Source organism: Rhamphochromis longiceps, linkage group LG10 (genome assembly GCF_057381845.1).
Source record: "Rhamphochromis longiceps isolate RC_006_pf linkage group LG10, R_longiceps_female_GT1.1, whole genome shotgun sequence".
NCBI lineage: Eukaryota > Metazoa > Chordata > Actinopteri > Cichliformes > Cichlidae > Rhamphochromis > Rhamphochromis longiceps.
Window position 1 is genome coordinate 33,876,897 of NC_140566.1, and position 15,644 is coordinate 33,892,540.

At 44.0% G+C, this 15,644-nt stretch overlaps 1 protein-coding gene and 1 long non-coding RNA gene across 6 annotated transcripts in view; one reads left to right on the forward strand and one right to left on the reverse strand.

The window, feature by feature from the left end:
• dbn1 (drebrin 1) overlaps positions 1 to 8,560 on the reverse strand; it is a 118,899-nt gene extending 110,339 nt beyond the window's left edge. The window contains exon 1 of one of the 5 annotated variants that reach the window (XM_085421351.1): positions 8,292 to 8,560. In XM_085421351.1, the coding sequence (XP_085277477.1) occupies positions 8,292 to 8,374 (83 nt within the window). In that variant the 5' untranslated portion in view covers positions 8,375 to 8,560. The remainder of the gene's footprint in view (positions 1 to 8,291) is intronic. The other 4 variants (XM_085421350.1, XM_085421347.1, XM_085421348.1 and 1 more) reach the window with 4 other exon arrangements.
• Positions 8,508 to 10,597, forward strand: LOC146661253 (uncharacterized). Its single transcript, XR_014913594.1, has 2 exons — positions 8,508 to 8,637; positions 8,974 to 10,597. It is a non-coding gene; the product is annotated as an uncharacterized LOC146661253 (long non-coding RNA).
• The last annotated feature ends 5,047 nt before the right edge of the window (positions 10,598 to 15,644 follow it).

The window sequence follows — 15,644 nt, forward strand, 5'->3', positions numbered from 1 at the left end:
AGCTTCTGGAAGCCTGCTGAGGGGCAACAGTCTGAAGCCTGACTTCAGATGTGTGCAGCTTGGTTCAGTTTTGGTGACGTGGGAACGGCAGCGTCATCTTTTGGTATGTTCAGCTCATTCAGGTTTCTCCTTTGTCACCTGCCTGTAACAGGTAATAAGTAAGAACACCACAAGCCGTACTTATTAAACTACACGGCCTCAGGCTGTTTCCAGCAGTGTTTTGTTTCTCCTTTGACCTCGGCTCTGCTGTGAAGCATTGTTTGGTCGACCTTGAATTCAGACCTTCCTGAGGGGTAAATAAACAACTCGCGTTAAAATGATCTCAGAGAAATACGCCAAAGTGTGTGAGCAGTCCAACAAACGTCTTCTATCTGAGACCAACAGACTCAACCTGCTGCTCAGCTCTTCTCTCCACCATTTTCTTCTTTTGTCTGAGGTGACTCGTCAGGTAATGGCTTCCTCGAACAGCTGGACAGGTCAAAGGGTCATATGACAGCAGCCTGTGGCCAATCAGCAGCCACTGAAAGCAGTTTGTGGATTTTGTGATATCGGATAACCCTGATTCACCCGCTGCCCTTTTCACAGTGTCACCTTCACTGCAGTCTGACATTTATGGTTCAAGAGGTAACATTCCTTTCTTTTAGCTTCAGGGAGCGGATGAATTAATGATAAACAGGCTGGAGAGGGAATCTCATCCTAATGTTCACCCTTCAGGAGTCGCCCATTACCGCTGCCTGCAATGCTCTGAGGCAGGGAACAACCCAGTCTTATCAGTTTAAAAGCCCTCATACTTTAAAAATGATCCTCCTCCTGCACATCACCGTCTGTTTGAGCTCTTCAGTCTTACAAATTCAGTTGTCCTCATCAGTTTTAGGCAGGTCGAGATACACAACTGGAAATTTTATTATGTTTTTGTAAGAGGAAGACAAAATTTTAAGTTACCTCAAAATTTTGAAATGCCAACCTAAAATTGTGAGTTACAGATGGCAAAAAACCCAAAAATAAATAAAATCTTCAGTTGCAACATTCAAGCTTCCATGAACATGTTTACAGCCTGCTACAAAAAACAATTTGTCTCCAGAGTTCATTTATTTACAAATTTACGACAAATATACTTGAGAGCAAAGTTTGAACTGCATCAAAGTGAATTATTAATGCTGTGAGAATGAATGCTGAAACCGTTTTGTGATGTCCAACATCTGATAAAGCGTTTTGATTAGTAGTTATCCATTTAATATCACCGTAAACTATGCTTGCTAATGAAGCTAGTTTAACAAAAAAAAAACCCATTAGCTGATAAAAACATTTTATCCAGATACACTAATATTAAAACAAATGTAGGGTCTCAGAATAGAAGAACACAAACTAATGAGTGACAGGTTTTACTATATCAATTTATATACAAGTTTAATATAGTTAACACCCTATACATCAGAGTTAGCATTACAAGCTAACTCTGCTAGCATGCATTACCCGACAGGAAGCTTTAAACAAAGAAAACACTTCAGGAAATAAAAAATAATTTTGATCATTTTTACTAATTTCCACTTTTATAAAAACTGTAATTCATACATTTGTATTGATTTTCTTAAAATTTAAAGTAAGTGCTACCTTTACTTACAAGCTAACTAGCTGTTAGCTAGTCCTCAGCTAACTAGAGTCCCTGCCTGAACCTTTAGACCGTGTTTGTGCTATTAGTTCCTTTTTATTTTAATTAAAAATAAAAATAATAGCACAGCTTGTTGTTTACAGCCCATCAATGCTTTATTTAACTTCTATATTAACAAAGTATAATTTCATTTCACTATTATTTTTCTCCATCTTCCATACAGCTGACGCATACAAACACTTATTCCTCTAATTCTGAGTTATTGGTAATACTTTTACCCAAATGCAGCACTTCTTAAATTACAAGCAGACATTACAAAGAAAGTTTTTTTTCGTTGCCTTTCGTTTTTTACTTGCAGTGTTTTTAGATGTCAGGACTGCTGGTGGATGAAAAAAAATATTTTTATAACAATAATGTTTTCTTTGGTCTTTAACATGCACTTCGGTGTCTGTTGCACCACCTCCTTAAAGCCTGATTAGATTAATCTTTGAATGAAGAAATCAAGAACTTTACACTCTAATGTAATGCCACTTTTCCCCGTGGTACTGAATACTGATTAGGGAGTGGTGCGCAGTCGTGCCAGCAGCTCTGTGAGGCTTTAATTAGCTTTCTAACATGCTCACAGTGGTGATGCTCGATTTAATCCGTCAAAAACCAAAAATAATGGCACCACATGAATCGTAAGGGGTCACTAAAGTCATCAGGGTTAATCCTGAAGGAGCTGTCTGTGGATGTGAGTCTATAGTTTCTCAGATATTTGAATTTGACTAAAACAGGAAAGTAAATTTAGATTTTTGGTAATTTTACACTTAAACAGCGCTCTCTCTGCATGTCTTTGTCCTTAGGAGGGACTGTGTTTGCTGCTCAGGATAAATCCATTTACCCTGACGCCATCATTAAACCCAAACTCATCACGCAGATGTTTCCTTTGTGTTTGACGCTCCGAGGTTCATGAAGTCTAACAGTCTGTCCTGTTATCAGCAGGGACGGAGCTTCACGCTTCTCCCCGACCGAATAAGCGATGCTGCCGACTCATCTGTCATCTGGATGCCTCCCACACGTTATCACTTCGACTTGCTGCTCTCAGACCCTCGCGGCTGATGGCGTTCTGAAGGCCGATCCGCCTGTGACGGACGAGACCAGCCGCAGGCGATGATGAGAGCGAGGGGGAAGCTTAAAGTTCGACGGATGTTCGAGTGAGCGAGGCCGAGATAAGACCTGTTCACGGGGGACGAGCGTGACGTGAGGGCGGCGTGTAATTAACGAACAAACCTCTACAGCTTCCTGACCGAGTCCTGCCACCGACAGGACGACAGAAACAAAGATTTACAAGAGACGACGACGGAGCTTTATCCAAAAATCATCGATTAGCCTGCTGAACGTTTCTTTCCCCGATTCATCATCAACATTTGAAAAACAAAAATTTCTCATTTTTATAGTCGGGTCGTTTCATGATTGATGGAAAAGGACACTGCTGCTTTCAAAATAATGTTTCTTATTAGAGCCCGAGTGACGTTCAGTTCAATCATTTTCATTATGAGGCACTCATCTCTGGGAAACCACACAGACGGATGCAGACCACAGGGAAATACGTTTAACCTGTTTAAGGTGGACTGACACAAAAATAGTCCCAAAGGTCTAAATTCCAGGAAAAAAGGTATTTGTGTTTGCAGTGAAGCTGCTGCGAGATAAATAAATGCATTATTATTTTATCGACAAAACCAGGTCAGAAGAACTCGTCTTATTTGGACTGGTGTGCCCGAAAAACCAGATTTGAGGAGGGGCTCCAGAGACTGCATTTATCCAGCTCCTAAATCCGCTCTCTGGGAAAGCAGAGTAGGGCAGAGGGCGGTGGTGTGGAGGGTGTTTGGGGGGGGTCCCGTGTTGTTTGGGGTCAGCGTGTTTGGAGGTTTCTGCCTTTGTTTGAATCCCATCAAGTGTGAAAAACGGGGGCAGGCCTGAGGCCCTCCGCATCGTCTCTCCGCCCCGCCGGATCATCCCACTAAATCCGAACGCCGTTATAGGAAACGTTAACCTTTCAACATGACAGCTCGCACGAGCAGTTCAGCTGACACAAACACGTAATTTACACTTTTACAGTTTGGTGACGCCGCGAGAGACTCGAGGGTGGAAAAAGCATCATTTCTTGCCTCCATCAACACCTGAACAGCGATGTTTCTGCACCCTCGGAGAGCTCGGTGTCAGGCTGTGACGAGCGCACATCTCCGGGAACAGAGGTGGAAATTTGTCCTCGATGTCTGTCTTTGTATCGATGACGAAATCTGCTGTAAATAAACCAAAAGCAGCCCAACAGAGACGCCTCTGTTGTTTCTGATGCTCAGTTTTTAAACAAACCTCCATATTAGTGAAACTCTGATGAACTGTTGGAGATTTCAGCTTCCAGAATCTGAAACTGTAAAAGCATTCAGATTCTGCTGAATCAGAATCTAAAATTTTGGTTCCACAGACCTTTAAATGAGATTATTAACGATCCGAACAGCAAACTTCATTCCCATCATCACGCTGGGGACACCTGGGGTCACTTCCCACACTGAGCCTTTCGGCTCTTTGATGATTCAGCCGGCGAAACTGTTTGAATGCTGGAAATCTCAAAACCTGCTCAAACAGCTGTGATGAAGTTTCTTACTTATGAAACAGAAACATTCACGTTTCCTCATGTGTTACATTTGTGACTGAAGCTCATGCTGGGGTTAGATTACCGCACATCACCTGAGCGTGTTCAGAGAGCACAAAGCGCACTTTGGCTCTGCAAATAAGCTTTGTTTGTTTTCTCACAAATAAGCTTTGTTTGTTTTCTCACAAATAAGCGTGTTTGTTTGCAGCCACTGAAAAAGAGTTTTGGTTTTTGCTCCACATGAGTCAAAACGTTGAGTTAGTGACTGAAAACGGTGACAAAATAACTCAAAATTCAAAACAATGTCCCAGATAGTTAGCCTGAGTTGTTCTGTGTGACAATGTTTGACAAGCTATGTCCACACGTACCCGGGTATTTTTGAAAACGCAGATTTTTCTATGCGTTTGCACCTTCCGTCCACACGTAAACGGCGTTTTTGGTCACTGAAAACTGAGATTTTTAAAAACTCAGTTTTTGCATTTACGTGTGGACGAGAAAAACGCAGCGTCAAAGGTGTGCGCCTTTTTTGACGTCACACTGTGCGCCACGTTATCGTTTCGGTGAAATGAATTTCTACAATACTGTTACTGTTACTCTCTGCAGTGTTTAAATGCTTACATATACTGTCCCTCCACACCTTCAATGCCCCATCCTTGTTTACTATTTCCCACCAAGGCTTCTAGACTTCTGATTGGCCAACATTTCTACACGGTTAGGAATATATCGCCATCTGCTGCTTTGGCATGTTCCTAGCAGCGTTTTCCTTCATTTCTGCCTTTACGTGTGGACGTGGCCTCAGAGTTCAACATGCTGCCCACAGACACTTCAATATACAACTATAGAGTGGATCCTGATTGAAAGACCCTTCCTCGACCTCCTCAGCCACAGAAACCAGCGTCCACACTGGACTGTTGGTGGGTGGCTGGAATATTTTTGTCTTAACATCAGGTTGGGGTTAGGTTAACCTCCACCCTTAAGCTATAGCCTTTCTTTTTTTCTACCTTTTTGGAAAAACTGTCAGATCTAAAGGAAAAGACGGATTTCAATGAAAGGTACCCTCCATCCATTTCCCGTCACTTCAGGTTTAAGTCAGGCTGAGGCGAGTGGGCGGGTACACCTGGACAGACAAACAACCGCCAATTCAGAGTCACCAGTTAGCCCCATGAAGGATTTTGGACTGGGTGAAGAACCTGTAGAGACACCAGGCTGGATCTGGACCTGAGACCGTTGTTCCTGTGAGGCGATGGTGCTAACCGCTGGACCACAAAACCTCTAACTCCAGCCCAACCCTGCTGACGTCGCTGGGTGAGGGCAACATATTGCTCAACTGTAGCTGCAACTATACTACAACAACCAGAGCGACTCCCACCTCAGGACAACGAGCACAGCGTGTGATCACGTGGGTTTAATCATTTATCAATAATAGATCAATGATCTGCTCGGTTTGTGGTAACACTAAAAAAGCCTTCGTATTGTTGTCGAAGCTAATCAACTAAAAAAATATATTACCATCCATTTGCACGCCCCCTTGTGGACAGACTGAGTGAGGCGGTTAGGCTTCCTCGTGACCTCACCTGGCCTCACGACCTGCAGCAGATGGCTCAGGTTCACGTTTCAGACTCAGCGTTTGTGTCCAAACAACCTTTCACAAAGGACACCTCTGATTTTTAATCAGGGGAGCAGGTGGAGCTGTTATGACTGCTGCCTTATCGTGTTCAAGGACAGAGGCTGGAGTTTAACATTAAACCTGCAGTCCAAGTCAAATATTACCTCCTCTAAGCTAACCAGCTCCTCTACATGCTGCAGCTTCTGAAACTAAACAAATCGGCTCCTTCCCCTTTTTGTTCTGAGTCAAACACAGACAGAACAGGAAGGACGTGCCGGCACCAAAACCAGGCCGAGGTTTCTGAAATTCCTCTTTTTTCTCTGGGATTCACCTAAAACTTTGCTGCTCTGGATTCACAGGCTGCCGGGGAAATTCAGCTCGGTGACCTTCCTGCTCGGCTACGAAATGACAAACTCTAAACCTAAGAGTGCTTTTGGTGTTTCAGCACCAAAGTCCATGCAATAAACGTTTACTTTAATACATCACTGCAGCCAGTGGGGCTGTTGATCTGTGGGAGTGAGTCATTGTTAAACCAGTGAGCGCTGGTCTGTTTGCCTTCTTCATAGACAGAAAAGCTGTTATATAAAATTCCAAGATTAGAGATTAAAGCCTGATCTTTGTCTGTTAATAAATATTAATAATAATGTTTCAGTGCAGCAGCTCCAGTGTGGTGGTTTACACATCTGCCAGCAAAAGGTTGCTGGTTTGATCCCATTAGGGAGCAGCTGGGAGCAGTACTTCAAATACACATAGTTTTACTCAGGCCATGGTTTGCGGTATGGTAGCCTAGAGGTGCCAAACACAACACACCTGAAAACTGATTTTTTCATGTTTTTGATATCAGACTGATATCAGATTTTTAAGACCGATACTGATATCTGCTGATTTTACTGATCTGATATACTGGCCGATATTCTTTTCTTTAAGACATTTATTATGTATTTTTATTTACTCGTTTGCACTTTGCCCAACTCAACACTCACAACATGGCTGAAGGGCGCTTCTCCTTTCTCCTCTTTACTCTTTACATTTTTATTTATCGGCCGCAGTAACTGCCGATACTGATCGATCAACAAATAGCCAAACGTTATATTTCAGTAAACAAAATCACTTCAATCGCCTTGAAGTCAAGAGTTTTAATTCTGGGCCCGCCCACTTCTGTATACACTTCTGTACTGTATACTACTATTCTGATTGTATATATTGTATATCTTATTCATCTGTTCCTCTGTCTCTCCTGCTACTTTGAGCATGTACATGACAAAAGAATTTCCCTCGGGATAAATGAAGTTGTTCTTATTCTTATTCTATAGTTTCAGATCACCACACTGCTGTTAGTCACTTCCTGTGTTGGTCTCCTGTTCAAAAGTCATTTTTCAAAATGCTGATTTTTCCTTTTTGTGCTGTTCCTGCTTCCTGTCAGGCTTTTGTGAAATGTTATTGTTTTCTTAAATCTCATGTTTTCATTTTTTTGGTTTAATGTTTAATCGTTTTGGGGGTTTTTCCCAATGTTGTCACATTTTTTCCTGGAATGTCATGAGATGTTTGTTTCTTTCCCTGAATGTTGACGGGGTTTTCCTACACACGACTAAAAAAATTTTTGCTTGTAATTGTGTTTTTATTTTGTTTTTTACTTTTCTGTTCTTTTGCTTCACAGTTTTACTTCTTTGTTGTATTTTTGGTTTGGTTTGGTTTTTTACAAAACAAAGTCCAGTTTGGTTTCACTGTTGCGTTTTTTTGATTTGATGTTTCTAAAAAGTTGTTGCGTTTTTCTTAGTGTCGTTGTGTTTTGCACCTTTGGGCCACCGTACTGCTCGGCAGGCCAAATGAATAATTTTTTACTTCACTAACTTCCTTACTGACCCTCTTGCACCATTTCCCAGTGAAGAAACGCCACAAAGGGGGATGATGGAAGCCTCCACCCCTTCTTTCCCCTCCTCCCTCCATCCCACCCACCGGCCTCGCCCCTCTTCCTGCTGGTTTAAGGATGCAGGGGCTCATCAGTATCTCTGGACCACCTCACACTCACACACACCTCTGCATCACTTTGCACAAAAGCCTGAAATTGCTTCCAGCTGGGAGTGAAGCCGGTCCCGGCGGACTGAGGGCAAACAAAGCGCATTTTACGCGCACAGTGGCGCACATTTCCCCGCTGAGTCTGCACTGCGGGGCAGCTCGGGACCCCCCCGCCCCATAAAAAAAAAAAAAAAAGACCTGCAGCTCTCTGACACAAACTCTCTGCAGACCCGAAACAACCGCACCCCCTCCGTCTCTACTTTACACCAGCTGTACTGACGACGATGATGAAGGTGGTGGTGCCCCAGTCCTGCCCTGCGCATCCTCAGCGCGCAACAACCCGAACAACGAAACCCCGAGAGGAGCCGTGAGAGGAGCGGGAGCAGAACCAGGAGAGGACAGGAGAGCAGGGCCGCGGGACTCACCAGTCGGTGTCCGTGGTCTCGTCGATGACGTCCTGGTAGGCGGTGAGCAGGGCCAGCCGGTTCTTGCCGAGATTCACAGCCATGTTTCCGTCCCTGCAAGCATCCAGCCGCTGCTGATGGAGAGAGACTCGGAGTGAGACTACAGGAGGACGACAGCAGCAGGAGGAGGAGGAGGCGCTGACTCTTTGGAAACAAAGAGAGGAGCGCGGTGTCCGCGGGGTCCTAGCGCCGGAACACCAGCCGGTCAGCTGTCCGATGGGTCCTAGTGCCGACCTTTCAACTCCTGCAGCTGCACAGAAACAGTTAAAGTTTAAATTTGTCCGAAAGGAGGAAGATTTGTGTGAATGTGCGTGTCACTGTGGTAAATCATTACTTTTACATTATTGCTGTTACTGTTTAACATGCGCTGTACTCAGATCGTCTTACAGCACTTACAAAAAACAAGGAGCTCGAGCAAAGAGGAAATATCAGGTAAAGGAGGTCAATAAGTACGAAACCAGGTGTGAAAGTCAAACTTGCTGTTTTTCTGAAGGCTTGCTCGTGAACAATGCTCTGCTTTCTGCAGTGTCACTCAGTCTTTTAATTTGGTGAACCAAAGACAATCTCCCACTGATGTGGATAATAAAGTTTTTTTTCTATTCTGTTCTAATCTACTCTGGTCTTTCCCTGTGACATCACACAGGTCCAGGAGAACAAAAAAAACTATGTGAAGTGAAGCTGTTGGGCTTACAGGAGTTACTGATCTCATTATGTGAAGCATTTCCAGCTGGAACAGCACCAGGTGAGAGTGACCTGTGATGTAAGCTTTTCTGTGGGCGGGGCTTTTACTGGTAAATGGAGGGTTCCTGAGCACCCAGCATGCACCTTTCTACATCTAAGTGCTTTTGGTCTAAGATCCACACTGATGAACACATCAGGATGTTTGGCACGCAGACTGGAGCAGCCGGGAATTGGCAACCTTCTCATTAGCTGATGACCTGCAGAGTGATGAGGAGTCTGTAATCTTCCTCAGAGTAACACATGAAACATTCTGTGCCTACTTTGTGTTTTCTGTAAGTTTCTCTGATCAGAGTTTGGCGAAATAATCAGGTGGAAGAAAACCTGCAGTTCCTCTGGTGGCCACCAGAGGCTCCTGTTGTAAACGTTCACATAAAAATGTTGAACTTTACAGCAGAAATAAGCACGTTTACAGAAACAGTTTGGGTCTTTGTGGATCATTTCCTCGTTTATAATTGGAGCACGGCAGGTGGTTGTTTTAAAGCGCTTCTTTTTTAACTTGATTGAGGCTTCAGGTTTGGTGTGTGGCTCCTCTGGTTAGAGCTGGAGCTGCTAGTCTCGGCCTTGGCTGTCTGGAGTCACTGAACTCGACCTGCGGTCCAAGTTTGTGCTGCATCCTTGAAGTCTGTCCTCTAAGTTTGGGTGAATTAAAGTCTAAGAGTTTGTTAGCCTGTTATTTAGCTCTCATTATTAGAGGGTGCAGTGTCAGTGTGATGCATTAGCTTAAAAACCAGTCTTGCTAGGAGTAGCTGATCACTTCCACCCTCTTGTCCAAATATGGTCACTTCCAGCTCCAAACAAACCAAGATGGCTGCACTTAGACTTCAAACTGTGAGTGCAGTAACTAAAGGTGGCCTCCTCCTCCTCTTAGCATTCAGGGCTTCTTCTTTGACAATCTGTGGATTAAAAACCTTTTTAGGACTGTAATGGGGGCATCAACCACTTCAGAAGGAGCCTCCATCAGCTGGGTGGTGCATTAGTGAAGTCGTCTGGAGGCACGTGGGTCCCATGTTTTCTTAATAACAAGTCTCTCATGAAAACCAATAAGTGGCAGAGCTGCCTGGTAAGTTTGCCTGTTGCTATGGATTCCAGCATGGCGGTCCTGTTTTAAAAAGCAGATCAGATGATGAGCGCTGAGGAGCAGCTGAAGCTGTTTTCAACAGCTGGAACAGCTGACCTCTGTCAGCCTCTGTGGGCTGATTTGTTTGTGAGGAATAGTCAGCAGGACCCGATGGCACCGCCGCCTCCTCAGACCAATCCCTGACTCAGACCGTCTCCATTAGTGATGGGTCGGTCGCGAACGAAATGGCTCTTAGAGCCGACTCTTTCAAGTGAACAATGCAAGATTTTTTTTTTCTTTCTCTCACTTTTTTTGCTTCACGCTGCACTCCTTGTGTTGGCGCTGAGCAGAGATGGGAGTTTGCGCCCCTCCGCCCAGCGCTGCGCGGGGGGGGATTACAGTCGCATTTTATTGTGTTGTGGTTTGCAGTGTTTTGTGTTGTTTCCTTTTAAACAAATTTAAAAGGAAACATCTGAAAATTGAAATAGTTAAAAGCTGAATTGTAAATAGTTGATTTTTGTATATTATAATTTATCTTTTTTTTATATTTTGTGTGGTGTGAGTAAATAAAATAATATTTATATATTAAATATATATAAATAAATAACATTTTTTTTTTTTTTACATTAGTAGTTCCTTTTGTGCATAATTTTATATTGCTGCTGATAATAAATTCATTAAAGCAACAAAACGACCTGACGAGCCTCAGGACTGCTCGCCAGATCGCACTCCCAGTGTTTTGTGGATGGTTTGTACATGAAGCAGGAAACAAGCTGACTACTGAAGCCGGGTGAAGTTAACAGTTAAAACCAGTTTATTCTGTTTCTTGTGTTTTCAACATTAGTATTAATATAAATACTCTGCTCCATCTGAATTAAGTATTTACCAGATGAAAAACTGCAGCGCAGGCAGGCAGATGTCGACTTTGTTTCCATGAACACTACAGCTTCATTCAAAGAAACACAGATGAGACTATAACACAGAAATTAAATGTTGAGTCTGCTTTCTATGAATAAAGTTACATTTGAACATTAAACAGTTTCCACAGATTGCTTACCTGAGCCTGATTTTGTTTTTTAACATGTATGAATTGTGTGTCATTCGTTGTTTGCTGACGTGTCAGACTCATCGCTGATACGCAGACGTTTTTAAACGTGTTGTCGGTCAGATCAGCAGGACGAGAAACGGTGGGAGGTCTGGGCTTCGAGTGGATTCATCTGTGGACCAAGTGAAGCACAACTTCAGACTTTTGTGGTGATTTAATTTTTGAGAGAACAGAAACAGACAAAGACTTTTTTTTGTAGTTTTGCTTCTTAACAACATCACAGTGGATTTCAATCAGTCAACACATGATAGAAGTTATGAGTGAACTTGTAAAAAGCATCAGTTCTTATGTACAGTGGCTAATTTTCAGGTTACCTGCTGAAATGTGATTGGTCGATGTTCCAACGACTATAAATGGAAAAAAAAAACTGAAATGAAAAAGGACCAAAATGTTCACGTTAAAGTGCAGAAATGTACCTGAGTATGACATGCTGCCAACAAACATGTTACAGGGAGACTACTGCACTGACAGCAGCTCTTCATGTTGACCTTCAGATGGACAGAAACGTCCACGGTCAGCTGATCCACTTCAGACTCAGCTGGTGTGTTTCAGAGGATGTCGACGAGCTCCGTGTTGAGTTTCAGGTCGTTTGGTTGAGCGGTTCTCGTATTTTGGGCCAAAGATGTTTCCTGTTGGGGCGACTGCTCCACTCTGTGTGCAGGGGGAGGAGCTAATACACACACACACACACACACACACACACACACACACACACACACGTTTCACTAACTTTGTGAGGACATTCAGTGGCATTAATGCATTCCTGAGTCTCTTATGTTCACGTTTAATCACCACATGTGTACATGTGGTGATTAAACGTGAACAAAGGTTGTTTTTTTTCTTATTACTAAGACGTCAGGCTCTCTCGTCTGCACAAAGAGTGGCTGCATCCAGAGAAAACCGTGCTGCAGGTCCCTGAAAGTAGCCGCCACCACTCAGTTGGTAACAGAAATCTGAACCCAAGCATTATTTTTCTTACTGTTGTAGCAGTCTGGAGATTTCCTCTGATTCAGCCATGAATACTCAGACCGTTGAGTCCTTTGCAGCTTCTACAGGAGGATGTGGCGGCCGCAGGGTCCATAAAAATGCTGTTTCAGTGTCCGTGTGTCAGCTAACCTGGCTGATAACCCAAACCTCTGACTTCAGGAAGCTAACATTTCAGCAGGCGTTACGCTAAAGCTGAAGTTTCGAAACATGGAGGCCAAAAACTAATGTATAAAAGATGATTCAACTTTTAACCCATTAGTTCATTTCTGTCTGATTTTCAGATTAAGAGTTTCAGGGTTAAAGGAAGAATTTGGTGAATTTTGGGTAAGTTTGGCACTCTGAGGGTGAACATGGGCACACTGGGGTTACATACCGCTACTGCAAGGCTCTTTTAACCTGAAACCAATTTTATTTTGTTTTAGCTGCTGTGTTACGATGCTGAAGTTCAGACAAATGAAATCCACAGAAAAATCTGTGGAATATGTGAGATATGTGTGGCAGCAGCACACAAATCCGACATTAAATTCTTCACATGGAACAAAAAACAGAGCCTGAGTTTTTATTGTCAATCACACGAGATGAAACAAACAGAAGACGTTCTTACAGTGTGAGTCAAGTACAAACAGACACTGACAGTGTGGTGGGGAGTGCAAAGACACATCAGGTTTGTATGAAAGCTATAAAATCTGGTTGAAGACGGAGATTAACGACGCCAAACTCGGACAAAACGAATCTCTGATGACCGAATGGCCCAAGAATGTCTCTCGAAGCCGTCTTTGAGGGTTTTTGGGGACCCTGTAAGCAATGAGACTTTAAAATGAGGTTCTTTTCTCCCCGTTTCCTGGAAAAGTTGACATTTAGGAGGTTTTTCCCAGCTGGCGGCGGTGGCCGTTGCTGTGGAAACCAGGCTGCCTCAGAGAGCTGAACCCCACGCAGGCCGCCTCGGTGTTTGTCTCCCAAGCGGGCCCACCGGCTGGCGCCGAGCCCACATACCTTCCCTCGGCTCTCAGAGGCCAGAGGATAATGGAGGAGGGGCGGGGGCGCTGGTGGCGCTTTAATTGGCACAGACAGCGATTATGTTCAAGGTGAAGCTGCTGAAACTCCCTTGGCCCACCATTCAGCTCTCTGAACCCCGCTGCACTCGTTCCTCTTGTGTTTATTTGCATGCAAGGCGACCCTTTAGCTCCACACTAAATAACTGCTCTGACTCTTTACCACGACTGCAAAAGTCTGCACCACCTTTCAAAAACCTCCGCACTACCAGGACACCGTGCACACGTGTTTACTCCTCACAGTACTGATGCATCATGGGATCATAAATTACTGCCAGCGTTCTCTCCCCGGGCTGTCAGACGACTGAAACACTTTGTGCTCGGCCGGTTTGTGGGAGTGGGTACAGCGAGTCTCTGATAAAAAAAAAACTATTTTCAGCTGTGCACCATAATTCAAGATTAGGCACAAAAAACCTGCCGAGATGAATTTAATGAAAGCTGGTGTAGAGGCGGAAAAACAGGAAAAATTGATGCAGAATCGGACGAGTTTAAAAAAGAAAAAGAAAAAAAGATTTTGCACAGCATGATTTCTCTGAGTGCAAATTTTAAATCAGCCTTAAAATAATCTTTTTCATTTTTATTTTAATTTTCATTTCTTCTCGTGGCCACTTTGGTAGAAAAATCCTTTAATTGTCCCACGAGGGGAAATGTGGGTGTAACAGCAGTAAGAAAGACACATATACAAACAAACAGAAACACACACAGTTTTTACATATTTATATCGAGGACTCTTGGGGCTGCCTTCAGCAGTGAGTCCGCCCTCATACACTCCTGTGTTCAGCTGTCCAGCAGAATTAAGCGTGTTTGGTCTCAGTGGATAGTTTCCTGCTCATGAATGATCCAGCTGGATACTGGATTTAGGGGCGTGGCTACTTTGATTAATCAAGTTTGTTAATATTACCTGAAAATTCCAGTATCATCCAAATATGGTCACTTCTTACTGTAAAACAAACAGACAGAAAAAGCAACAGGACAGTGGTCCACGCACCAAAGTTGTTTCTTCCAAACGCAAAATCCAGAAACTAATGGCCACGTCCATCTTTTATGTACAGTCTTTGTCCGTGTGTGACGTATATTTGAATCCTAAATGTTGCGTTGCAGCTTTTTCCAAATGCACGTGACAGTTTTTGACAGCTCGCTCTGCTCGGCCTAACAGCAGCATGAAGGCTCGACACGTGAAACTATTCATGGCTTTGTGTGGAGCTGAAGGGGTCTGTCAGGGGTTTTACAGGTGAAGGAGACCAAAAACGGAGCTAAAAGACGGCGTGTCGGTCAGAGTGTGTTGAGCTGTCATTTTTAACCTTTAAAAATCTGTTTGTGATGTTTCTCACTTTCAGCTTGCTGGATGAAAACGAAGAATGAAGACTAGTCCCGCCCCTCGTTTGTTCAGTCAGAGGACGAGGTCTGAGCGTGAGCAGCATCGCTGGGTCTGACGCTGCCGACATCAGGACTATCGATCGATGATCGGATCGATTACAGCATGTCGGTGTGCTGAGTCAAAACAGTTTTATTATCTTTGAGTTTTTATTTTACGTTTTGAATGAATAGAAACACAAAGCACAACAGAAACACGTCAAACTTTTAACTTCAAACTGTGAAAATCTTTGACTTTCAGGTCGATTATTGTTTCATTTTTGGAGTTCGTCGTCTGCCCAACTCACAGCAACAGTACAGAAAGGTTTCACACCTGTCCTCATGTACGGAAGCAAAGCTGGGACACAAACAGGAAACGTGTCGACGTGCTTCATCGGGAGGACGAGGAGGGTCGGATCGATGATGTCACATCAGGAAAACAAAGGGAAAAGAAGTGGAGGAGGCCGAAGGAGAGAAGCCATCATGGGCAGAAGGAAAGGACGAGCTGCTGCGCCGAGGGAGAGACCGAGCATCCTGGAGGACCACGAACGCCGGCGCCATTCAGCAAGGCACTAAAACAGAATCTGACTCTGCACCATCGGCCTCTTTTACCCGGCCGCCGTCGTACCGGGCAGAAAACGTTTCCTTTGTGGTCGTTGTGTTGGTGCTGAGCTCATGAGGGCCGCCAACAGGATCCTTTTCTTTCCAACATAGGGGCGTGGCCTGTGTGACTGACAGGTGGAGGTGACACAGGCGAGTGTAGCAAGTTCTTTGGTGTGACGCTGCTGCACGCTTTGTTTCTTTACTCCAGTGTCTCCAAAAACCAAGATGGCGTGACCCAAAATCCAAACTTCAGCCGCTGACGTCACCGTGGCTTCGGTTTCTGGTTTGTACCAATCCGCTGCAGTTTCACTAACAGCGGGCGGCCGGACACCGCGAGGTTAAAAACAGCGACCTGGGTTTGAGTCCCACCCTCCTCCGTCTCCTTCTCGCTGCACCGTCAAAGATGAAATCCTCCA